Here is a 24,958-nt window from a genome sequence, read left to right as displayed (position 1 = left end):
GACACAGTAAGTGCTGCAGTATCCACAGTATTAAATTAACATTATTCACAAACTTATTTAAAATGTAAAAACAAACCCACACATTTGCAGACACTGAGTATCTCCAACTTCCAATCAGTATCTAGGATCGCTTTTTCAAAGGCATTCAGGATTATAGTGCACAGAGACAACATCTTGCTGACAAAATGTAACATGACAAAATACAAATCCTCTTATAAAAGTCCCACTGAAGCACTATCTATAAACTCATACTAAACCTGTGAAAGTAAAATGACCAAAAATTCTTGTCCTGGAAAGTAACATCCATCTGAAGATCTGTATAAAATAAATAAATATAATTCCCAGATCAGACTCAGCTTATTCATAGAAAGAAAAATGAAACAACCTTGAGGGTTTGTTTTTAAAAATTTTAAACAATTAGAAGATGTAAAACCATCTTAGATCTCCTCTATAGCGCAAGGGACAATCCAAAAAGCATCACAAAAATGTATTCTTTTTTGAAGCTGTAAGTAACCATATAGATCAGCATAACTACAAGGTTCAGTACTGCCAGTGATTACTTTAGGCCAGCTGTGTCTAAAGTGTCCTGGGCGCTAGCTCACAGAGGCTCTGGATGTGTTGGGAGAACTTCATGCTATATTCTGTGCTTTGTATCATTGCCCTTTCTGTCTGGTGATCAGTTGTATGAGCCAGTACTTCTGCACTGAGTTTTGCCACCCAGGAAGCACAAGGATCCTAAGCACAGGATATAGCATGAAGTTCTTCCAACACATCCACAAACTCTAAGCGACCTTGGCTGAAACTCAAGCAGGGGAAACCCCGCCTCCATAGACCTACTTTAGTCCAAATCTGATCCATTTTACCCCCAGAATGACCTGCATTACCTTACAGGACTCACATTGGTAACCAGGTGTAGACAACCCAGATTAGCCAAGCTATCCACCACCAGGAACTGATCCACCAACAGACTTCACAGATGATATGACGGAGATAAACATTTCTTTGCCTCCTGCACTACCACAACATGAGAATTGAAGAAATCTGTACGATGCAAACTATCAGCTTTGGCATGAGACTTTCACAATCAGAGCATCTGTCTTCCTTATCATGTCATTTTCCCCAGGTCATCCATAAGCCAAGGTGACCTGTGAAGATAAAGCCGAGGGAAGAGTGTGGCTCGTGACAACTATTGCTGGCTGAGGCCAAAAGATCACGACCTACCAGGTTTGTAGAATCAAGTCCTAATTTAAGATGAATAACAGGAAGAGACATAGATATGATGTAGTCCTCAGGATCTGGCAAGTCCACCAGTAAGCCCCTCAGAATTCCAAAGTACGGGCATCCTTGGCCTAAATTCATTACATTCCTAAAAACAACCTGCAAGAACTATGAACTGATTGTGTAAATTGATGTTACTTTAAAAAAAAAAAAGACAAATGCTCTATAGGGAGTAAAAGGAGTGTGGTGAAACAAAGGGAGATGCAAAGGAGGAGGGGAGCAACAGAAATAAGACGACTCTGTTTGACTCAAGAACAGCGCTTCAGGATCTTTATAGCAACTGCCAGCTGCCAACCAATAACTTCCAGGGATTTTTTAAATGAAGGCAGTATTCTGGCTCTCAATATAGATGGTGAGTTTCCTGCATACAAAATAAATGCTCTAAGTTTAGGAAGTTTAAGTAGACTATATATGTATGATGTGTAGAGGTTAGAACAAAGGGCAGGGAACAAGGAAGAATCCAGTCACAGTCATTACCTCAATGAGTGTCCTCAGGCTAGTCACTTGATCTCCTTATGCCTCTTACAGCTGGAAAACTGGAAGGGGGGAGGAGGGGAGCAGGATCTCACTGAAATCGTCATTCATAACTAGAGTGGGGAAACAAGTTATGAAATCAAATAACCCTCCCAGTTCCATGTTTGTAATAAAAAGTGCATGCTAAAAGCACTGGGAACGATGCATTATAGAAAAATACAGCAGAACATGGATAGTCAGTCATGAAGCATAAAAATATATTGGAAACGGTAAACAAGAAAACTAGTCAATTTCTGCCATGACTTTTACAGGGTATAAATCAGGATAATTTGCCCCCAAAAGTTTCAGTAAAATTTGATTTATTACTGTTTAAACACAGTAACTGTTTAAAAAAATAAATTTAAAGTACCAGTAACCCTTTTGAGTTTAGCAAAGTGTCTGTGTTAAAATGGCACTAAAGCTAGCCAGGCTTTGTATTCGGTCAAATTAAAGCACTCTTGAACACACAGGAGGCTTTGGCTCTTACTTTCAAGGACTTGTATTACCCAGCTCCACTATGCTGACTGCTATGTCTCGTGGTTTAATCAATCGTCATTCTAAGCAAAGGTTTGTCAAACTACATTTCAATTAGATTGCCAAGTACATGGTTAGATCCTCTTTAGGGACTCACTTATTAAGAATCAAGGAAGAGTTCCTGTAAATATAACAGACTGAACTTTGTATTTGTTGGAATGCTCAGGTTATGCCTATTTGTCTAAACTGAAAAAAAATCATATAAGCTAAAGCAAACCTCCCTGCAAGAATCCAGAAACCAACTGCTGATGACCATGGAAGAATTATATTCTTCAATGGAAGTTTTCCACACATAACATTCCTAAACAATTGCTGCACTTGGGAGCACTATAACAACTGAATAGCCATGGTTACTTTATACAGGAGTGTTTGTGTCTCCAAGTTTTACCCCTTCAATTTCAAACTCTTCTTTCTGTATAGGTTCCAGAAATTAAATCCCTTCCCCCATAAGTTTCTCCCCTAACACAAGGGAGACATGCTCTAAAAAGCATTCCTTTAGCAAGTGTTCACAATCATTTTCATGGGTTAGCATTAATCCAGTTAATTCCAAATATCAACAGGCTCGTTTTTTCCACTCATCTGAATCTTTTGAGACTCCAGAATGGATGATTAGTTGAACTATATTTTATAACTGACCGTATATGAAATATTTTAGGTGTTTGTACCAGCCAAACACACATATATTATGATACAGAATGTTCAGTTTCTGAAACATATCTTGGCTATGTTCAAGAGGAACATTATTACTGAAAAAAGTCAGTGATCAAGATTCAAATAATGTTGACATACACAAGCTTTTTAATTAAATTAGGGATAGTCTAGTGGTTTGAGCACAAGGATGGGGAACCAGGATCTCCTGCATGCTCACCCCAGCTCAAACACTATCTGTGGACTTGGACAAGTCATTTAATCTGTCTGACTCAGTTGCCCTATCTGTAAAATAGAAAGGCTAGCTAGTGACTTGAAACGGCTATTGTGAGAATTGAGTTGTCAGGATTTGTAAACTGCTTTGAAGATTAAAAATACCACTCAGGGCTATGTATTTTAATTATTTCACATGCACGATTCCCACTGACAGTAACAGGAATACTGCATATGTAGAGAGAAGAGACCTTGAAATGTCCATATCTGGCTCTAAGAACTACATATTTAAAAAGTCACTCTAGCACACTTGATTCTGATCCAGGAAAGCACTTAAACACATTCTTAATGTCAAACATATCCCATCAAAGTCTATGGGCTTGTTTGCTGGATTGGGGCCTACATGAAGTATATTTTAAACAAATTTATCCCCTTTTGAATTACACTGCAAATGTAAATTGATACTTCTGTCCATTCTCAATTATTCATCTCAATAATTATAGAAAAGACCTAGTATATAATAACTGTGTTAAATAAAAGATGTTTCAGAAAGGTAATAAGACTAGAAATACAAAATTACAGTCAATGCGCCATTCTTCATTTATGCCCTCAAACAAATGCACACATCATTTACTGTGGATTTTTGTGCAGTTCAATTTAGATACATTAAAATATCTTTCACATACAACACTGATGCTGGCTATATGGACGGTTTTAGGGTTCATAGGTGTTCCCCGTGGAAAAAATTAATTATAAACCTCCTCCCCGAGCGTCTGGCAAGAGCATCCCCAAGCTCTTGTGCTACTCTCCACTCCAGTGAGTGCTTGAAGCTGGGAAAGCCAAGGTAAAAAAAGATGTCTACAGCTTTCAGGTTAATGAATTAATTCTTTGCTATACTATACTATATTATATTATACTAGATTGTATAATGTTTCCCTAATAGACTCCCTACATCTCTACACAATCTGTCAGGGGGACTCCGGGACATTAGGGCTCTACAAATTTGAATCTTATTGCTCCTACTGTTGGTAATACTTAGAAAAAAAAAAAGTTACATGCTATGTTAAATGTAAAGAACAGATCAGGAATTAAGGGTTAGGTTTCAAAACAGTCTGCAAAAACAAATCGAGGGGCTCAATGGAAAAACAGGAACAGGGAAAGGCAGAGAGAAAGAAGTAAACTGTGCCAGTGGCAGTCAACAAAGATGCTAGCACCTTCCCAGGGGAACAAAATCTCTGCACCCATAAGACAAAGTGTATAATTTAAGTCCCAACCAATTTCAACCATTAATTGCCACCTATTTTGATCCACTATTTAGCTGCCTGCAGACATAACATCTTCCGCACTGTATCACAGCCATGCAACCATCGTGTAGTATTGTGGTATGTAGGCAAAAGGGACCCTTATGAGTAGCATTTTGTTATGTTCTTAGGTCCTACGGATCTCTAGTTACCATTCAAGAAACAACTGTCAACTTGTCAGGATACTAAAACGTACCTTCCTTAAAGTAAAATAAACCTCATCCCATTCCCGGTGGGTGCCTTTTATAGACATACAATTTTTAAAATTTAACACTTGGTATTTTTCATATTAAGCTCTCAAAGTGCGTCACAAAGCTGAGGAGGTATCATCATTCCCTTTTTACAGATGGGAAACTGAAGCATGAAGAGGTTAAGCAACTTGCCCAAGGCCACACAACAAGTTAGCTGGAAAACTGATAATAGGATCTAGGTCTCTCTTTGCTCTGTTCAAACCACTGGTCAATGCATATACAGAGGTTTAAGAAACTAATAATTTTAATGCAAATATTTGGCCATGCAGCAACCTAAAAAATAAACAGAATTCAGTTTTTAACAATGTCTCTCCCCCAAATCATTACAATTAGCAGAGATTTCACTGTAATCTAGGTTTTGCAATTTGCACAATGAAAACATTTGGAATTTTTATACAAAATATTCCACAACCTATTAGCAGGTTCCCTTCAGTATCACTGGAGAACCAAAAAAAAATAGGCATCCTCTCGAAAGATGCTGTGAAAGATGCACCATACTTTTAGGTAAGTACATTTTGGGCTAAACAGGCTGCACTTACTGTTCCTTTGACAACAGGCAGGGCAGCATGTCTTTCATAACAAAACTATGTTGATGACATGAAACAACCACATGATCCATTTATCAGAATGGAACAGAGGCTCTGATGTTTATCCAGATAAGCGACAGATTCTGCACAGAAAAAATACCTTACAAGTGCTCAGGTACTACAGTGACAAAGTGGTATAAATACTTAGGCTACATTTACACTACCTGCCAGATCGTGGATCGATTCATCATGTCTCAGCTAGATGCGATAAATCGATCCCTGAATCGACGCCCATACTCCACCTTGGCACGAAGAGTAAGCAGAGTTGACGGGGGCGCCATGGCAGTCGACTTGTCGCCATGAGGACAACAAGGTAAGTCGAACTAAGATACTTAGACTTCAGCTGCACGAATAGCGTAGCTGAAGTTGCGTATCTTAGATCGATCCCCCCCTCAGTGTAGACCAGCCCTTAGGGTGTGTCTACACGTTAATGCTGCAGCTGCACTGCTAGAGCACTTCAGTTTAGACACTACCACCTACACCGATGGCATAGGTAATCCACCTCCCCAAGAGGCAGTAGCTAGGTCAATAGAAGAATTCTTCTACCGCTGTCTACACTGGGATTACGTTAGTATGTTTCTCAGCGGGCGTGGATTTTTCATGCCCCAAGAGATGTAGCTATACAGATTTAAGTTCCTAGTGTAGACCAGACTTTAGACTAGGCAGAGATAGAGAAACAGGCAGATAGGAGGAGAGATCCGCAGGGACATAACTGAATAGAGACAGGGTGTTTGACTAAGGGCTTGTCTACACAGGGACATCAAGGAAAATTAATCTGAGTTAGCTAAAAGTGTGAATATGAAGTGGATTAGTTAAACCGAATTAAAACCCTGCAAGAACTTCTTAATTCAGTTTCGGAGCATGAGCTTTCGTGGGTGAATACCCACTTCGTCAGATGCATGACGAAGTGGGTATTCACCCACGAAAGCTCATGCTCCAAAACGTCTGTTAGTCTATAAGGTGCCACAGGATTCTTTGCTGCTTTTACAGATCCAGACTAACACGGCTACCCCTCTGATACTTAATTCAGTTTGGAAGTGAACTAAGATAAAGTGGCCTTAATTCAGTTTAATTCTGAACAACAGCACCCACAAAGAGATTTAATGAAGTTTAACTAATCCACTTTAAAGTCACACCTTTAATTATCTAGATTAATTTTCTATGATGTCCCTGAGTATATAAGCCCTAAGAGAGGTTCTAAGGTCACTGAAAAAAATTCAGTGTTATACAGATGTTTGGAGTCATTCTACAACTATACAGCATTCATTAAATATATATGAGGGTTAACAGATCAGTGTTTTGTTTTGTTTTTTTCCAGATTTAGAACTTGCAAAATGTGATGGTATACGCCAAGAAAAGTTAAGTCAATAAAGTTATTTAAAGCAGTTATGGAGTATACTCCACTGACATCCTCCTGCACAATTCTTCTCAGTTTCTGTCAAAAAATGAACATGTATTAGGCAGTAATAACATCTAAATCACTGTAAAAGTTTTTGTTTAGAACAAGTCCAGACAATAGCAATATTGTTAACGCTCACAAATTAAATCACAAGACACAGAAAGTATGCTCATAATGAAAGCACAATGGCTCTTATGTCTGGGGTTTTCTTTAAACTGGATTTAAAGTTTTCAATGTCTGGTAGAGGATGTGGCAATTAAGGGCTTTAATTAAGATACAAATGATACAAGAACAAGATTTTTTTCTTCCTGTCCATTTCTTTTTAATATAGAGAACCAGAATAAGTTACCATATAATCTACTGGCAAAAATATTAGTGCCAGAATATTACCACACGAGATCAACATAATCAGAAAGTACAAAATCCCCGTCATAGCTTCTCTTGGGAAATTTCTAAAATGTGATCATAACACAGTCAAGCCCAAAAGTATGCTTTTAATCACTGCAGCTGAGATTCCCATTCCTGTCAACAATGCTGAAAAGTCCGACCAGATCAATGTCCCATTTATACAAAGACATGAGAATTGGGCAAGCACCACTGAACTACCCAGACAAACCAGTCTTATTTTAACATAGTCATTAAATAAAGTGTTTCTCCTAACAAGAATCTTGGGCTCATAAGTTTCAGATTTTGGATCTGAAGGAGGCTGTTTAGCAGAAAGTTCAGTCTGTTGCTTAAGGATCCCTTCCCCTACAAAGAAACCAAAGTTGAGGAGCCAGCTGATAAGTGAAGGACTCATTCAAGTCTTCACTCAACTTAGGGCGTGTCTGCATGACAAAATTTAAGTCAACTTTATCTAATTCGACCTGGAGCCTCCAAATTAAGGCAATTGTGCATGCCCACACCATACTTATTGTCTCAATGGACTGCATCCTCACTAGCAGTGCCTGCACTGATGCACAAAGCAGTGCACTGTGGGCAGCTATCCCAAAGTGCAGTTTGCCACAGTGTGTTTTGGGAAGTTTGTGCAATGCCTCATGGGACCAAAACGTTGCAGGGGAGAATGGGAACATTGCGTCAGCATCCCATGAGGCACCGTCCTTCCTCCCTCATATCAACGGCAAACCACCCAGTGGTTTTCGCGCCTTAAAACTGCCACACGTACGCCATAACCCCAGAAGCACGGAGCCTGCTCAGTTGTGCACTCTTGCTGTGAGCATCTCAAACACCTCACGCCTTCTCCTGAAGTATTTCCAGAGCCGAAGTAGTGTTCGCCACATGGAACACAGCAATGTCCTGCAAACAGCTCTGCTGCAAGGCACTGGGGGGGACGGGGGGAACACAATTCACAGTTGCTGCTGGCAGTCACAGAGCAGCTGCACTCTGTTGAGAGCTGTTTCTGGTCCCATGAAACAAGCACTGACTGGTGGGACTGCACTGTTTTGCGAGTATGGGATGACTAGCAATGGCTGCAGAACTTTTGAATGTGGAAGTGGATGGTTTTGCCGTAATGAGTAGGGCGATAGATAGCAGGCATATCCCTATCTTGGCACCAGACCACCCTGCCAAAGAGTACATAAACCAATGTTGAGATGCCTCTAGTTATCCTGGGGGACCCAGCCTACCCCTTGCTTCCATGGCTCATGAAGCCATATACCAGCCTTCTGTACAGCAGTAAGAAATGGTTCAGCTATAGACTCAGCCAATGTAGCATGGTGGTTGAATGTGCCTTTGGTAGTTTGAAAGGGCACTGAAGAATTTTACTAACAAGGTTGGACCTTAGTGAAGAGAACACCCCCATGGTTATGCTGCCTGCTATGTGCTTCAGACCTGTGGGGAAAAAAGGGGGAAATTTTCCGGATGGCTGGGCAGTTGAGGCAGATTGCATGGCAGCCATTTTTGACAGCCAGACTCCAGGGCAATAAGAAGAGCACAGCAAGGGGCGCTGCGTATCCACGAGGTTTTGAAAAGCCGTTTCAGTAATGAGTCACAGTAACATGAGCTGCTTGTCTGCACTGTGCTTTCCCAAACCTTCACTTGGCTTGTATCACTGTCCCTGTAAAGCCAACCCTACCCCCCAAGCCCACTGTTTCTACTCAATAAAGAACATTTGTTTCTCAAATCCATTTATGTACTTTATTTAACAACTACAGTAAAGAGGGAAAACAGACAAAAAAAATTAGCCTTAGGGAAAAGGGGTTGTAAAGTTGGAACAGAAGAAACATTTTTAGCTATGTAATATAACACTGTATTCTAGACCATCAAAGGAACCTTCTGTTCCTTGTACCCTCCTCCCGAGATAATTGAAAGGGATAATGGACTTTTCTCCCACGCCTCAGGTAATGCTTTGGGGAAGGTGATTCTGTGCCAGGCGATGCTGGCTGGCTGGTTGTTCACCAGGGTCTGAAGAGGGACCTCTTCTGTTCCTGCAGTTCAACCAGATGCCTCAATATGTCTGCTTAGTCATAATCCAAAGCATCTCATCCTGTGCCGCACACTCTTGCTCATTGGAAGCTCTCCTGCTCTCCATGTCCATGTCTAACTTCTCAGACAGTGAAATCCTCCACCTTCTCAGCTGTGGTCAGCTGTGTCAGCTGTCCCAGAGGTGTTCATTATCTCAGTGAACATGTCCTCCCGTGTTCTCTTTCACCTTCTTCTAATCAGCGAAAGTCTGCTTTCAGGTGTTGATGACGTGCCAAAGGACACATTTTCAGCTGGGAGTCAGTCATGGGAAAAAGAAAGGAGCTATTGTACATGCACAGGATGTTTCCATAGCAAGGCTGTTTTCATTAAAACAAAACAAAAAAAACCCACCCTTATTACACTAGGTGCAAGCCATAACAATCAGAATCCATAACCATTCACTGCACCGTTTTGCTGTTCCAGCTATGGTGAATAGCTCCTCCCGTGACTGCACTTTTATTGAAGTTTATGGCAGGCTCATGTCGGGAGCAGAGGTAGCTAGTCAAACAATAGCCCTTCCCTATAGTACCATGGAAAGCTGTTTACAAACAGGGCGAAGGTGGGGGGTGCGTTTTCACTCTCAAATTGCAGAATCTCACATGTGGGGCCCCTGTCCCCTAACAGCCACTTAAACTACTTCCCAACCCATGCCAAGCACAGTAAAGGCACATTAGCAGCCGCGTGGTTTGGCGATCCGGAATATGGGGTGGGGGAGGTCTACATGCTCTTTTTTTCTTATAAGAGCACTTTTAATGACAACTTTCCCCATTTCCCCTAGCCGACCCTATGAGATATCAGTCTCCTGAGGGTAACAGAGGTGGAAAGGAAGCAGATGCTGCAAGCGTCTGGATATAGACTCGGTCCTCATGCTGCTATGCTGTGTACCACAATGATGCTAGCAGAATTCATTCAGGAGTTGCGTGGGAAAGTGTCCTATCATGGTGGAAGAAATAAGACTGCACTGCCCAGAAACCTTCTGCAAAGGATTTCAGAGTGCCTCCATGAAAGTTTTCTAGAGATATCCATGGAGGATTCCCGGACTATTCCAGTCCACATAAAAAGTAGTTTTTGGGGCCACCCTCTGCGTAGCTGAAGCAGCCTCTTGAAAGCAAAGAACCACAGCATCTCGCTTTTTCTTCACAGTAAACATGAAATACCACTGAATGTGTGCACCTGCTAAAGTTTAACTGGACTTTGACTGTAACTATATACTCACCAGAGGTGCCTTCCCCGGCATCACGGCTGGCCACCGTAACGTCCTGTGACCCACAGGGCTCCAGGGTTAAAAATATTTTCTGGCTCTCAGGGAGAATGGATCCACCGCTCACTGTCTCCCATGATCCTCATCCACCATATTATCCTCCTTGTTGTCCCTAGACTCACACACCTGTGAGGTGTCCAAGTTGCTTGTGGGGGTACTGGTAGGGTCACCTTGGAGAATGGCATACAGATCGTTGTAGAAACAGCATGTGTGGGGTTCAGCACCAGAATGACTACCTCCCTTGCCTTCTGGCGCACTTGGCAAAGTTCTTTTATTTTCACACGGCACTGCTGTGTGTCCCTCATGCAGCCCTTCTCCCCAATTCCACAAGCAATCTTTGCATAGATGTCAGCGTTTCTTCTGCTGGATCGGAGCTCTGCCTGCACAGACGTCTCCCCACACAGCGATGAGATCCACCACCTCCCGTGCAGACCAGGCTGGAGAGCGTTTGGGGAATGTAATCTCCATGATTAGCTGTGCTCAAGCTGGCATGCTCCCAATGCTGATCAAACAGGAAATGGGATATCAAAAATTCCCAGGATTTTAGCAGGAGAGGAGCTTTTTCCTGTGTACCTGGCTGCAGTGCAGCAAAGTTGAGAATGATCTCCAGAGCGGTCACAGATGAGCAATGTGGGACACCACCTGGAGGCCAATTAAGTCAAATTACACAACGCTGCATCTGCACTACCTCAAGATCAACCCATGAAAATCAAATTAAGTGCTACGCCTCTGCAGAGGTGGATTACAGAAGTCAACATTAGAGACAACTTGGTCAGCGTAAAGGACCCGGTAGTGTAGGAATATACATTAACAGTTTGACTTACAGCGGCTTCCTTTGGCCTACCTCTGTAGTGCAGACCAGGCCTTAGTGAAACTACCTTGGTTAGTTTCATTTGCCATTTCTAGAGTATTTCAGTTTTAGATTCTCATGCACTAGCAGGGTGTTGCTGTTTTTCCTCAGACTGAAGGGGAATCCTAACCTTTAAAAAAAGATTCAAAGACATGTTTTTATCCTCTCCCTTTCCCCTTCTCCTTTCTAAAACCTAAATTCTAATCCTAAACCTGAGCACTTGACAATGTTCCTTTACAAAGATACACAAAGTCATGAGCTCCCAAGTACAGCCTTATAAAGATTTACTGTAATCTCCTAAATTAAACAGTATGGGTGAGAGCTAATCAATTTTTTTGTTCAGAACATGCTATTCAAAGATTCTTACTGAAATTCTTGATAAACATCTTAAATGCAAGTTGTCTTCCCAAAGATCTTTTTGGTCAACAAATTAGATTAATCAATCCAATGAAATGTAACATGAGGGCCTACAATTTACATTAATATTTCCAAGATTAAATTTTGAGGCCAACCCAAGTGTCTTTCTTGAAATACTGGAGATGATTTGAGATACTCCATATTATAGTAATGTTTCCAGGATTTAAATATATTCCTACATTTTGGATAAAATTATGTATTTGAGCTTTCAACAGAGACATTTACAAATTTCAGTATTTCAACTATCACTTTCAGGGAAGAAAGATGATCCTGGAATAGCCTCTTTCAGTCTAAAAGAAAATGTGCTACAAAGACACATTAGCTGGTAATTGGAGTAATCTTCAAAGATTAATTACAAAGTCAACAATTACATTTCTTATTGCTACAAGCAGGGAGGACAACAGGGATATTCATCATGTAACAATTTTTTTTTCAGGGCTTGGCTTATAAAGTGTCACCATCCAGCTTCCATTTCAGAATCATGTGGAATTATCATTGTATCTGGAAGAGTTAAGCTTACAGTAATTCATGTGTTGAGTGTCCATCTTCTCTTTGCTAATTGGGGCATACCAGTAGGGTTTTCCCATTTTCCAAAAGCCTTTCCAAATGACCATTTTGTATACAGCTTCTTACTTGTAGATGTAGTAAATATTTAGAATTTCTAATGCTGAGAACCGGCTTTTTGTGAATTTTTTGTAATTTGTCCTAAATGTATTAAGGAACGTAGCCTGAATTTGTTAGATGTTCTTTTGGTCATTAAGAATGGAAATAACTGAATAATTATAATACAGATTTGTAATGCAGATTCTCAACAAAGCTAATTTTTGAAAAACTGAAATAATCACAACCAACCTTAACATTAGGACATTCTTCCCTTATTTATTTAAATTACCAGGTATTTCTGAGTTGCACTGTCAGTATCTTTGTACTGGAGTGGTATTTGGCTTTATAGAGTGATCAATCTAGCAGACGTGACTAAAACTGTTACACCAGCTGGTAAAATTGAAGCCACGACGTTCTCAAATGGTGCTACCACCACCAGCAGCCATGACTTTGCTTGAAAGTGAGTGAAAGTTGCACTGTCCACTTTTCAGACCCTGCCATTACAGAAAAGGCACCAAGCAGGTGGGCACCTTTCAGAAGGTGTCAAGTTAAGATACCTGAGCCAACAATCTTGCTTCAGGCTAGTTTTTCAAGATGTTATCATGTAACAGGCTCCCATTTGCTGAACAGCTAAGCATTAACCAACATTTCAGCAGGTCAATTCCAGTGCATCTCAGCAGCAATGCATTTCCACAGACATATTGCAAAAGGTAATATTAAAAGCAACTGTTGTCTAGAAAAGACTTTTTATGCACTTTCTGAAAAGAATAACTCACCACCAAGTAATCTTGAATTCATAGATGGGGCGCTTGCAGTAATAATGGTTTATCAGATGTTTATCACACACACCAATGCACTGATGATCCACAGTAATTCCCTTGTCTGACAGGTCTGTCACAATACAGTGCAGAAGATCGTATACATCAGCTACAGCCTCCCAGGGGCCAAAAGATACATCTACTTCACAGTGATGTTCAAACAGTTTTGTCTCACTTTCACTTCTTTCAAAACGTAGAGAGTTGAAAAGTGGACATTCATATGGGGTGATGGGCATTTCTTCCTTGAAAACACAGATCTTCAACTTTGCAAATCTTGCTTTTCTCTGCATGGCTCTAAGCTTAGCTATTTCAATTATCCGCTCCAAGTGTTCTAAACAACAACAAAAGTAATAAACAGTGAATGTCATATGAAGAACAGAACACAATGTTTTCATGTGGAATTTAATTACTGCATCAAAGTGGCATGAATTTTTCTTAAAACAATGCCAGAGGCAACGAAAGATATACTCAAGGTTGCTTGCCGCTAGACACAGCCTACAATAATGAAATTAGCCATATTCATATTGAGAGCTTATATATGCCTTAAATTCCAGTTAAAAACAACCTTATGATTGCAAGGTTTATGATGACTGCTTAAGCCCAAAGTTCAAGTTGTGAAATAACTAAAGGATCACAAGACTGAGAAAAAGACCAAAAAATCTGAGTAAAGTTAGGTGTGAAGTCACATGTATGGCATTATTCTCTTCAATTCAAGGCCAGTCTTATACTGGCTTATTTTTAATATAAACTCTGTTCAGATAAGATCTCTTGGGTAATGCTATTATGTGCCTACAAGGAACAATGCAAAACACAGTAGTTTTGCTATTGTCTCAAAAAAATTGACTGTGTCGCCTGTAAGCTCTTTGAGGCAGAGGCCTGTTTACTGTATGTCCAAAAAGTATTTAGCCCATTTAGGCACAATACTCGTAATAATAAATAGCTGTTGCAACATTTCCTAAAGACCTCGAACACACAACCTCTTACCCAAGGGAAGAGATGCAGGCCCTCAAGAGAACCACCAATGCAGACTCAAAGAAACAGTTTTGTTCAAGAATCTCTTCTCACACTTTATGGTCTTGATCCTGCTCTCATTCAAGTCTAAGGAAAAACACTCATCACCTTGAAAGATGCAGGTGGAAGTGCTATGTGGGGGCTCCAAAGATGTGAAGAGCTAGGATGTTAGAGCACCGTAACTACCCAAAAGCAAAGCCAAAAATTGAAGCTTGGAAATGGAAATTAGGAGCCTAAATATGTTTGAGGATCTGGGTTAAAATTACTCCAGTGAATAGGAAATAGCATCAGAGCTGCAGGATTTTCTTCCTGTTCATGAAAACCCTCTTTGTGTATTTACCTCAGAACACTTAAACACTCTTAGAAAGTAAACTCAGTCTTTTGAGCATTATGTATACTACACATATCAAGCTACAATATACATCATCACTATTCTTTAATTTACCTTTGTAATATGGCATTAAGCCCAGGAAAGCTTGTCTAACTTTTTCTCCTTTAAGAGGCTGGACTTCCTCTAGATTGTCCAGCAATGGTCCTATGGAATAATATTGAGCTTCCTTGTAAACTGACCTCACCCGTTCTCTAGGCGGCAGGTCACCAGATCGCAGAAAGTTAAGAACGTCTCTAAACAGAAAGGGGGGGGGGGAATATTATTCAATAACAAGTCTTCAAAAAAAATTTGAGAAAAAAAAGAACTTAATTGTTAATCTGACATGAAACAGAGACACCATTTTACTCAGTCCAGCAATTTTCAAATTCAGAAGGTAAGAAGCAGCTCTCATTCCTATATGAACTGTGAACTCTATTTTCAAATGCACATTTTGAGAGGCATTTTTGAGCCTCCACCTGGAAAATGTGATGTCTGTGAAGCTAGCAGTGTGGGGATCCCAGTTTAAAAACACAGCAAACAAAACATTCAAGATGCTTTAATCTCTTAAACTGAAACAGGACACAGATTCTAGTGTCGCATTGACAACACAGTGATTATAATTGTATTCATTAAGTACCCGATTTTGCTGAGGAACTAGGTGGGCAGATCCTTCGGCCCACTCAAAACCTCACTAACATCAAAGAGCTCTAGGTGGGCAAGTAGTGTCTGGCTGTGGAGTTATCTTTACAGGATCAGGGCCTTCTGCAAGTATTCTGACAACAGAATGAATGTTTCATTTGAATGTGTTTAACAATGGTTTAGATCAGAATGCTTTGTAAAGTGTTTTTTTCTATCTTCAAACATTAACTAATCCATCCTATTAGTGAACATATGACCTGAAATAAAGAACACACCTGCTCCTTGGCCCTTCTTTATATATTTCCTGCAGTATTATAAAGTGCTGGTTTGGTTGTACAGTGTATATCACAACTAACTCAGTTTCCAATAAGAGAGCTGCCTGCAGTAAGCAGCTCACAAAAGCCAACACTTGTTTTCAAATAAACAAATGAGCTTAATCATACTAGGAAATTCTGACTTGATTATTTTGGATTTTGTGACGGATTAAGGAACAGTACTGATTGGCTTTGAAGAGAATTAGGTCCTCAACTGGAGAGATGAAGAACATCCCTCTGGGAAAAAGTATTTTGGAAATGAGGTTAGAATGTTCAACACATATTTCTACAAGCAAAGATCTGATTCTGAAAACACTTACTATTTGGAGTAGTGATTACTGCCAACAAGGGGAACTAAACATCAGCAGAATCATGCTCAAAATAAAATAAATAAATAAAAAGCAAGCTAATATCTTGTTTGAGACCTTTAGAAGGATAACAGAGTTCTGAATATAACATTGCTAGACACCAACAATTTAAAATAAGTTCTTTGACCCCTGCATTTTTCCCCACCTATAATATGTAAACAGGTCTTTTAAAAACAGTAAAAGATTATTATGCTTTGCTTTCTCACTGGTCCAGGGAGTAGATGGTCCATGTGCAAAACAAAGATTAATATTACTACATTTTGCATAATTTGTTTGTTGGAAAGTGAAAATCTCCAAAAGACATAGATTGTACTCTAATCTTCAGCTTTCTGAAGTGCATTATAATTAGAGCTAGGCCAGATTTCCTACAACAAATTCTCTTTCAGAGAAAATCTGGCAATTCTGGATGTGGATAAATATCTGCAGGCTTGAAACAATGCTGCACATTTCATCAGTATGTAGTGTTAATCTGTTCACCTGAATTTATATATACCTGAAATTCAGATACCTGAAATTCAGGCAAATAAAAATGCAGACAACAGAAAAGAGGAAAAATGAAAAAGGTAAAAAATTGCAATTTTATCCAAAATGAGATTTGCCCCCTCTAAGTATTACAGTATGATTAACAGGGTAGAATATTTTACACTGAAGTCAAGTTGTAAATTAGTCAAACACAATACTAGTTGTCTTTCTTAACAGCATGTTATACTCTAAACTTCGACAAATCTCTACAAATATTCTATTAAACATTTGAAATTGTGACAATCAAAAGAGGCTTTTATCAATTATCCTAGGAACATCACAGCCCTTTTAGGGTAAAAACTACAAGATAATACCAACAAACATCACCAAAAAAAGGCCACAATCATGTTGTTACAAGAAATGGTGTCAAATACTCAACTTTTAATGTACGAGCAACTTGGCTCCCTGGATGGAGCTATTTTGTGCGTTTGCACACGTGCACACACGTGCACACACACACACTTTTGCTGAGGACCAAAACATCATTTAGGGTTTTTTTTGGGGTAAAGTGAGTTACAATCATGAGTTATGAAATAATAGGGTTTTTGGCACTGCAATGTACCAAGAAGTTTGACAGTTTTCTGGAACAAGTTTTAAAAACTGTAGTTGTATGTTAATCACACTAGTCTCTGATAAAAGATGCAATTCAAATGGGATTAAATTAGAAGACTGCAAACAAATTCTTGCCTTTCTTAAAATTAATGTTTCCTATCACAGTAATAGTTTCAAAATTAGAGTAGTATGGACAATGCACATACCCAAAGTAAGTTCCATCTCTGTCAATAAAATATCTGCCTTGAGCATCTGTTGGAATGTAGTGTCTTCCACTAAACATAGCAGCCAACATGGTATCTTCATAGCGTCTTAGTGTTGACAGCCTGGTAGCGAAATACATGCCTCCTACATTAAGCGGAACAACTTCTGGGAACTGGAAAAGCAATCATATCACTATTTCAAAATTATTCTGTGGTTATTCACAAACATGTATATGACAAGATCCCTTGACCCACACAGAGGAGAATCTCTGAGAAACACAGGATAAGATTACAGATCGAAGATGGCACAAAGACACAGTCTGCAAGGAGATCAAAGTCTGAAGGTTTCATAAAGATTGGAGGAACAGTGAGAGGGAGATCTCCTGGCACAAAGGAAGAAGGAGGCTGTTCCAAGCATAGAGCCGCTGCATGAAAGGCAGCGACCCAGGAGTGAAACAAGGGAATGAAGGAAGCAGTTCAGAGAAAAATGAGCAGGTAACAACTTTTGGCAGATACAGGTCAAGGAAGAGTTGTGCTGAGTTTAGAGGGTAAGAATTACTGATTTTTATAATAGGGTAGGAAGCACTTCTCTTTCTAGTGTAGAAGACAGCAGATAAATACAAATGTGGATGAGGGGAGAGTATGGGTTTCGAGGGTAATACACCTGGCTATCATGCAAAAATGGAGTTCAGTTTCATTCATGAAGCTAGTTGGCAATGGAAACTAAACTAGAAACTCTTAAGACTTCAGCATGAGGAATAATGGATTCCCTGATACTGTATAACGGAGGCTCAAATGTAAGCACCTCATCAGCTCAGATGAGAACAATCTTACACTACCCTTACCTGCTGAGGCAGCAGAGGCAGCGAGTGCCCTGCCTGAGTCGCAGTAGGAGTGGCAGGGTCTTGGAAATCATCCTCTGCATCTGAACTCGACATGGCATCGTCCAGATTTCCACTGGCTTTGTTCTGCCCTGTGACTACCACCATCCCTCTGGCTCTTGTAACCAGGTCTGCTGGGCAGACAGCCGTGGCAATGCTAAATGAGACAAGACTCAAATTATCTGGATACTTTCCCTACCAGCTGCAATCACAGGGCTGACATAATTGTCCTGCTTTGTACAAATAATTTATGACACTGTTATTATTGGGAAGTGAATCATTATAAGGATGATTATTATTGTGCTGTGAGTCAAGCTCACAAACGCACAAAGATCTGGAGGAATGCAGTCCGCCCAGCAGTGCCAGGAAATCTCGTCAGACCCAGAAGAGGAGGCCCGTCAGTGGCTGAATAAAATGCTGATCTTCACTCGCTGGCCAATTCAGTGTCTGATTGGCTTAGTTCTTTTCAGCAGCAGAGCTGTCATTTCTCAACTGAATTCCAACTAGCTATTGGTTCACCTGCCATTAAATTGCAATTGGCTGTTTGCAGAGTTGTGCTCTGAAAGCTGTTCTCTTATTGGTTGGACTGCGCTGTAGTAATCCTGTTATTGTTTACAATAATGTTGCAAGATGATTAAATGACCTGACATCTTTCAAAGCAGTTTTGGCTCTGCTGTGTGTTAGTGCAGTAGTTTCAGATGCTTACAGCACAGCTTTCTGCACATTTTGCCTCACCTGAAGGCTTCTGGTGCAGTTCTACCAAGTCGCGTAAAATGTTAACCCCAAAAAATGAGCTAAAAACACGTTGATTAAGTTTTTCTGTGAATTGAGTCTCACGCCGTTGCGGATTTAGACCAATGCAGCATGATGTGATAAAGGCCCATCTTATGTAACAGAAAAGCAAGGCTGACTAGATGGAAATACTGTGCTTTCTTCTGTGCAGCATGGGGGGAATTAGTAAGGGAGGGAGCAGGGAAGTCAGAAGGCACCACTGAATCCTTCTCTTCTGCCACTATTCTCTATACTTCGTTTGCTCACTGTCTCTTTTGCTCCTATAAAAAGACTTGTGTACATACTGCAAGGGGAAAAACACCACAGCTCAAACAACTTCTTTTAGATTTCTAGCAGTGCATTAAACATATGCCTGTGTTATCCTAATATTTGTGATGGTCTCACTTAAGTTTGTAGCTGATTTTTACATTGTTATTACTCTGGGCCGGGTACTGGTATTTTGTCATGAATGGGACTGCTCAAAGAAGCAAGCATCACTCCAAGATTAGGACCTTTGTTTACAGGTCTTATCTTTCTCTCATATTGGCATTCTAGCCTCATTTCCAACACATCCACATCATCCTCATCATCCCTCCAGCCTGGGGACTGAATTCCCTTCAAAGCCCATCACCACTGCTCCTCAGTCTGTCAGAAAGTCAAGTACAGAAACGCAGCAGGTTTTAGTATAACCAACCTGTGAACTGTATTATTAAACAGTTTTTATTTCCATTTCACAGGAAGACAGGCTACCAGTAGCCTCTCCCACAACAGTTCAGCTCTTTGGAATGAGCTACCATCCGCTTTCACCCCATATTCCTACCCTTTCTGGTTGGGAGAGTACAGTTCCTGGAGTCTTTTATCCATTCTCAGATCCCGTCTGCAGTAGTCCTTCAGCACCTAGCATGTCAAGTGTCTCTTGTTTCTAAGCTTCTACATTAACAGTAATCTGCTTCCTTATCCAATATCACTTATTTATCAAAGCCAGCCTGCTCACAGGCAACAGATACTATTTATTTTTTTACATAACTCAGTGCTGGTAATAATAAATATGACCAAATCATTTATCTGAAGGAGAGTGAGAGAATTGACTTTACCCTCTTCCACCTGATCAAACACAACTCTAATTTTGGACCAGCTACCCTGATGGTCTCCACATATGTCTACAGTAGCCTAAAAAAACAAACAAAAAAAAACCTGCCATCATTAGCACTACCAGCGTGAGATACGCCAGCGCTCTCAACTTAGCTATGTACTACAACACTTATATGGCCCCCATTATCAAAGAGTCTGAGCACTTCACAATCTTTACTGTGTGTATCCGCATGACACCCCTGTGAGGTAGGGCACTGCTACTGTCCCGATTTTACAGAGAGGGAACTGAGACTCAGAGAGGCTAAGTGACTTGCCCAATATCATAGAGGGAGTCAGTGGCAGAACAGATAATTGAAGCTAGGTTTCCCAAGTTAGCATCTGTCATGAGCAATGCTCTGAAACTGCTCCATACGAAGCCAGTCAGGACTCTGGGGGAAGCCTCCTCTCTGCGAGCATACTGCCTCCAGGGCAAGAAGCTTACACAGCTTCGACCTTCCTGGGTCTGACGTCAGAGCATTCAGCATCCCCTTCTCAACACTGTGCGCTTCCCAATAATAACATGCCTCCACAGCACCCTGTTTGACTGCTCAGTTGTGGAGTTTGGTGTTCTCATTTAGGTACCCAAGTTTGAAAACCTTGATTACAAAACTAGTATTTCCATTCAAACTTTCCAGCAATACAATTGCCTCTATAGTGAAGCTCAGTGTACATCATCAGAGCCCAAGAACAAGGATTTGTAATAACGTTTATTTTGCCTTTTTAAAAAGGTGAACAGATTGATTGTTAGTAAGATGTTTCAGTCAGTAGTGAAAGAAGATGAATATTGAAATAAGAAAAAAATTAAAATTATATTATTTTGTTTAACCTGTGTTTTGATGTGCATTTATAGGCAGCTGAAGTTACTGTCTAAAGCTGCTTCCTTTCCTGTTCACCCTCAGACATCCCTGCATGCAATGGACTAGTGACATCACTATCACTGTTGACCAGCACTGGAACAAGAAGTCTGCCTAAAAGAAAAAAGATAAGCAAATCTTTCTGAATTGGTGGTTACATTTTCTGATTCTCAGGCACTAAGCCAATGCTCTTGTGTTTGGGTTCATAGCAGTGCAGGGGAATATAAGAAATTCACTCCCAAACTCCTCCTCCCTTCATAAAATTCTGCTTTAATTGTTTAACTGAAAAATATTTTCATTATTTCAAAAAAGAATGCTCACATTAGGTTTTGTAAATCACTCTTTTTTTTAAACATTAAAAAAAAAAAAAACAAATTTTGGACCGAAATTAAGTAGCTGGCGCCCCTTTAATTTTTCAAGTACATCATACTAAGGCCAAATCTAGCAAAGAAAATTAATGGAGACACTTGGTTAATAACATGTATCATTGTTCTAAATTAGGCATCAGATACCTTTGTCTCTTCTAATTAATCCAATTATGAAGAATATCCTCTCAATTTACAAACTGCCGTTCCACTTAAGGACAAGATTACTTTTCCATAACTTGTTAGCTGACATTTTCCCCCTAGATACGTGTTTTTTCTAATCTCAGAGTTACTGAATGAGCCTGTCTTGCTAGTTTTGCTTCCTTCTCTAGGGAGGACAACATTCCTAGTACTGTCTCACCTTCGATTATTACCAGATTAAAGGAGGAGTATGTGTAGTGTTTCATGCAACTGCTACCACAACTGCTGTTTTCTCAGCTCTTTTCAGATTGGTTTAAATAACTGTTTCTGAGGCAGAGCACTCCTGAGATGTGGTGTCAGTGAAGCTATGTACATAAAAAATGATATAACAAACAGTGTATAATCCAGCATCATTTGTGAAGTCAACCCAAGGGATCAGTTAGCCTGTTCATTTTACAATGCTATTTCCAGAGCATGGCTATTCAAACGTAAAAAAAGTATTCTGTGCCGAATTTTAGGAGGATTTAGTAGATTTCAATGGAATCTTGGTTTTTGCAGGGACAGAACTCTATGCATGCCTACTGGAAGATCAGGAGTAACTTTTGAAATGAGACTCATATAGTCAAGGTTTTGTGTGTATTGAGCAGAGAAGAGAAATTGGGGAAGAAGCGTTATCATACTTTGAGAAAGGAAAGCCCCCAAATAAGTGGGAGAATATTCTCAAACAGCAAAAGAACCCGACACGTTAAACTGATTTGTAGCATTCTGCTTACCACATCAGTAATATAACTGATTGTGAATGTAAAGGCCGGGGTACATGAGACATGCTTAGCAAAAGACAAAAGGTTATCCTGCACACATACCATGAATTAATTCTATCTGGTTGGACCAGGCGGAGCAGTTTGAAACTAAGATATATTGTGTAGGTGGATATGACTGGAAGCAGCATCACCAGCAGTAACCCCCTCAAGTGGGAAATTGCATTGAGAAGTAGAGGTTATCCAAACTAACCAGAGGATGCCAGAGAACAGTTGATGTCTGCCTGTGTGTATTGCCCATTCTGTATTTGCTGACAGAAACAATAATTAACACCAGAAGCCTGCACATTGTCCCCTTCCACAGCTCTCCCTACAAAGCTATTTTTCTCACCTGACAGATTGACACTTACAATCTTTAGGTGCAGCACTGTTTGTAAGAGTCAGGAATGGGCCAGCGTACTGTGACAGCCATTCTTATGCCACCTAGTGGCAATAGTCCAAAGTAACCTATTTTTTGTTTGTAAGACACCTGTTCCAGCCCGACCAGGTCTCTCGAGGGAGTGTTTCCCACTTGCCAGGCAGCAATTTTAAGGCAGTTTTTGGAGTACTGGTCTCAGCTGAAGAATTTTGCTCTGTGTTTCAATTAGACCTATAGAGTTTCAATTTTGATTTTGTCAGATCCTATTGCAACTTTCCTCGCTTAGATGCTTGGAGGTGACAGCTTTTTAAGAAGCAAAATAAACAGCTACCTGCCAAAACTACATCCATCACCACATGGGTAGACACCTAGGTGTCTACCTTTTAATTTTTTTAAGCAATTAGAAAAGCACCTCTGGATCTACCCATCTGGCTGCAGGTATCACACTCTCACAAGACAGAAAACATCCCTGGCAAATGACTCGGATCACATCCAGGTGGAGAAAGGCACTGACTGCACCACAGGAACCTCCCCCCCACAGGTATATGCAGGTGAACAGTGACCTTTATGCAGTGGGGCTGCAGCTCCAGGCTTTGGGGACTGGAGGGGAGACTCCGCACAGATCTTCCACGTTTCAGGAGCCCTGTCTGAGGGAGCCCAGCTAGAAACAAGCCCCCACCCCCACGGGGGTTGGAGCAATAACCAGCGATGTGCATTCGCTGTCCCCTCGTCCCGGGTGCCCGCCCGCCCCCTCACTGCTGAGTCTGCCACAGCCCCTTGCGGGGGAGGCCGGGCACACGCTCCCCCAGCCCCCATGGGGCACGGCCCCTGGCTGGGCGGAGACGGGCTGTGGCTGGGCAGACCCAGCTGGAGCCGAGGGTGCCCCTCGCCCCCCACCGGACGGGGCCGCCGAGCGCCCCCCCCTCACCTGCGCTGGCGGCCCCCCGGCTGCGGAGGCCGTCGAAGGGATGCGCGGCCCCGCCTCTCGCTCTACGTGCCGCGTCACGCGCTCCTCCGACCGGCCGCAGGGCAGGACCGGAGGAGGGGGCGTGGCCTGTCCCCGGATGGGCGGGGCCTGTGAGCCCCCTTCCTTCCCCTGGAACGGGGGCCGGGGCTCGCGCTCCACCGCTCACTTGCCTTTTGAAACGTGTGGGCGGGACTGGTGTTGCTGCAGCGCGCGGTCGCCCCCAGGCACCAAGGAGGGAAGTAAAGCAACGAGAGAAGCCGGGCACAGCGAGGGAGCAAGCCCTAAAACGGCGCTGCAGAAACAGAGCCAGGATAGCACCTGCAGAATACATCTTAAAAAGCAGCACCTGCACCCTACTTCACCTCGCCTGCCGGGTTCTTGACCAGTGGCGATTTAGACCTGTTACCCGGCCTCCCTATTTGTTAACAGTTAGTGCCTGAAAAAGCTTTACACATACACACACTGTATACTTACATTTTCTTAGGCATTATTACATTTGCATGATAAACTGGATTTCAAAATATAATTTCACATAGTTCTTTTCCAAGTCACCCTATCTGAAAAGGCATCTGAAAGTAACATGAAGTAATGGCAGCACAACTAAGAGGACAAATGGAAGACCCTTATTTACAGCCTTTGTACATTTTGATGCTGATTGATGATGCACATTGTGCTAAAGCCTGCAACTACCCCTTCTTTTTAAAGAATGTAATCTGAAGTCCAGACAAATCATAGGTGATAGTTTCTCTTCATTAGTTCTCTGCCAATGTGCCTTAAAAAGTAGGGTTGAGAAAGGGTAGAGGGAGTTGGCATTGCTAATAGACTGCTATAAATCCATGGTATGCTCATATCTTGATAAAAAACCATGGTACGCCCACATCTTGAATACTGCATGCAGATGTGGTTTCCTCACCTCAAAAAAGATATATTGGAATTGGAAAAGGTTCAGAAAAAGGCCACAAAAATTATTAGGGGTACGGAACAGATGCCATAGGAGAGATTAATAAAACGGGGGCTTTTCAGCTTGGAAAAGAGACAACTAAAGGGGAGATGATAGAGGTCTATACAATCACAACTGATGTGGAGAAAGTATTATCTACTTATTATCTACTCCTCTTAACACAAGAACCAGGGGGTCATCAAATGAAATTAATATGCAGCTAGTTTAAAACAAATGAAACAAAGTATTTTTTCCACACAACACACAGTCAATCTGTGGCACTCCTTGCCAGAGGATGTTGTGAAGCCAAGACTATAACAGGGTTCAAAAAAGAACTATATAAGTTCATGGAGGATAGGTCCACCAATGGCTATTAGCCTGGATGGGTAGGAATGGTGTCCCTGGCCTCTGTTTGCCAGAAGCTGGGAATGGGTGACAGGGGATGGATCACTTGATTACCTGTTCTGTTCATTCCCTCTGGGGCACCTGGCATTGACCACTGTCAGAAGACAGGATACTAGGCTAGATGGACCTTTGGTCTGACCCAGTATGGCCATTCTTATGCTCATTAGCACTAACTAACTGTGGTGATGCATTTTGTGCTGTGGCCACCTGTC

At 41.2% G+C, this 24,958-nt stretch overlaps 1 protein-coding gene across 1 annotated transcript in view; it reads right to left on the bottom strand.

The window, feature by feature from the left end:
* RABGEF1 (RAB guanine nucleotide exchange factor 1) overlaps positions 1 to 20,859 on the bottom strand; it is a 63,562-nt gene extending 42,703 nt beyond the window's left edge. Inside the window, exons 1-6 of the mRNA XM_050929686.1 lie at positions 20,725 to 20,859; positions 17,961 to 18,153; positions 17,119 to 17,288; positions 14,593 to 14,771; positions 13,095 to 13,467; positions 10,961 to 11,090 (exon numbers count right to left, since the gene is read on the bottom strand). Coding sequence (XP_050785643.1) covers positions 10,961 to 11,090; positions 13,095 to 13,467; positions 14,593 to 14,771; positions 17,119 to 17,288; positions 17,961 to 18,104 — 996 coding nt within the window. The 5' untranslated portion in view covers positions 18,105 to 18,153; positions 20,725 to 20,859. The remainder of the gene's footprint in view (positions 1 to 10,960; positions 11,091 to 13,094; positions 13,468 to 14,592; positions 14,772 to 17,118; positions 17,289 to 17,960; positions 18,154 to 20,724) is intronic.
* Positions 20,860 to 24,958: the final 4,099 nt, after the last annotated feature.

The sequence above is a fragment of the Gopherus flavomarginatus genome, chromosome 19 (assembly GCF_025201925.1).
Source record: "Gopherus flavomarginatus isolate rGopFla2 chromosome 19, rGopFla2.mat.asm, whole genome shotgun sequence".
Classification (NCBI taxonomy): domain Eukaryota; kingdom Metazoa; phylum Chordata; order Testudines; family Testudinidae; genus Gopherus; species Gopherus flavomarginatus.
Note: the sequence above shows the minus strand (reverse complement) of the source record. Positions and strands in the feature narration are given on the sequence as shown.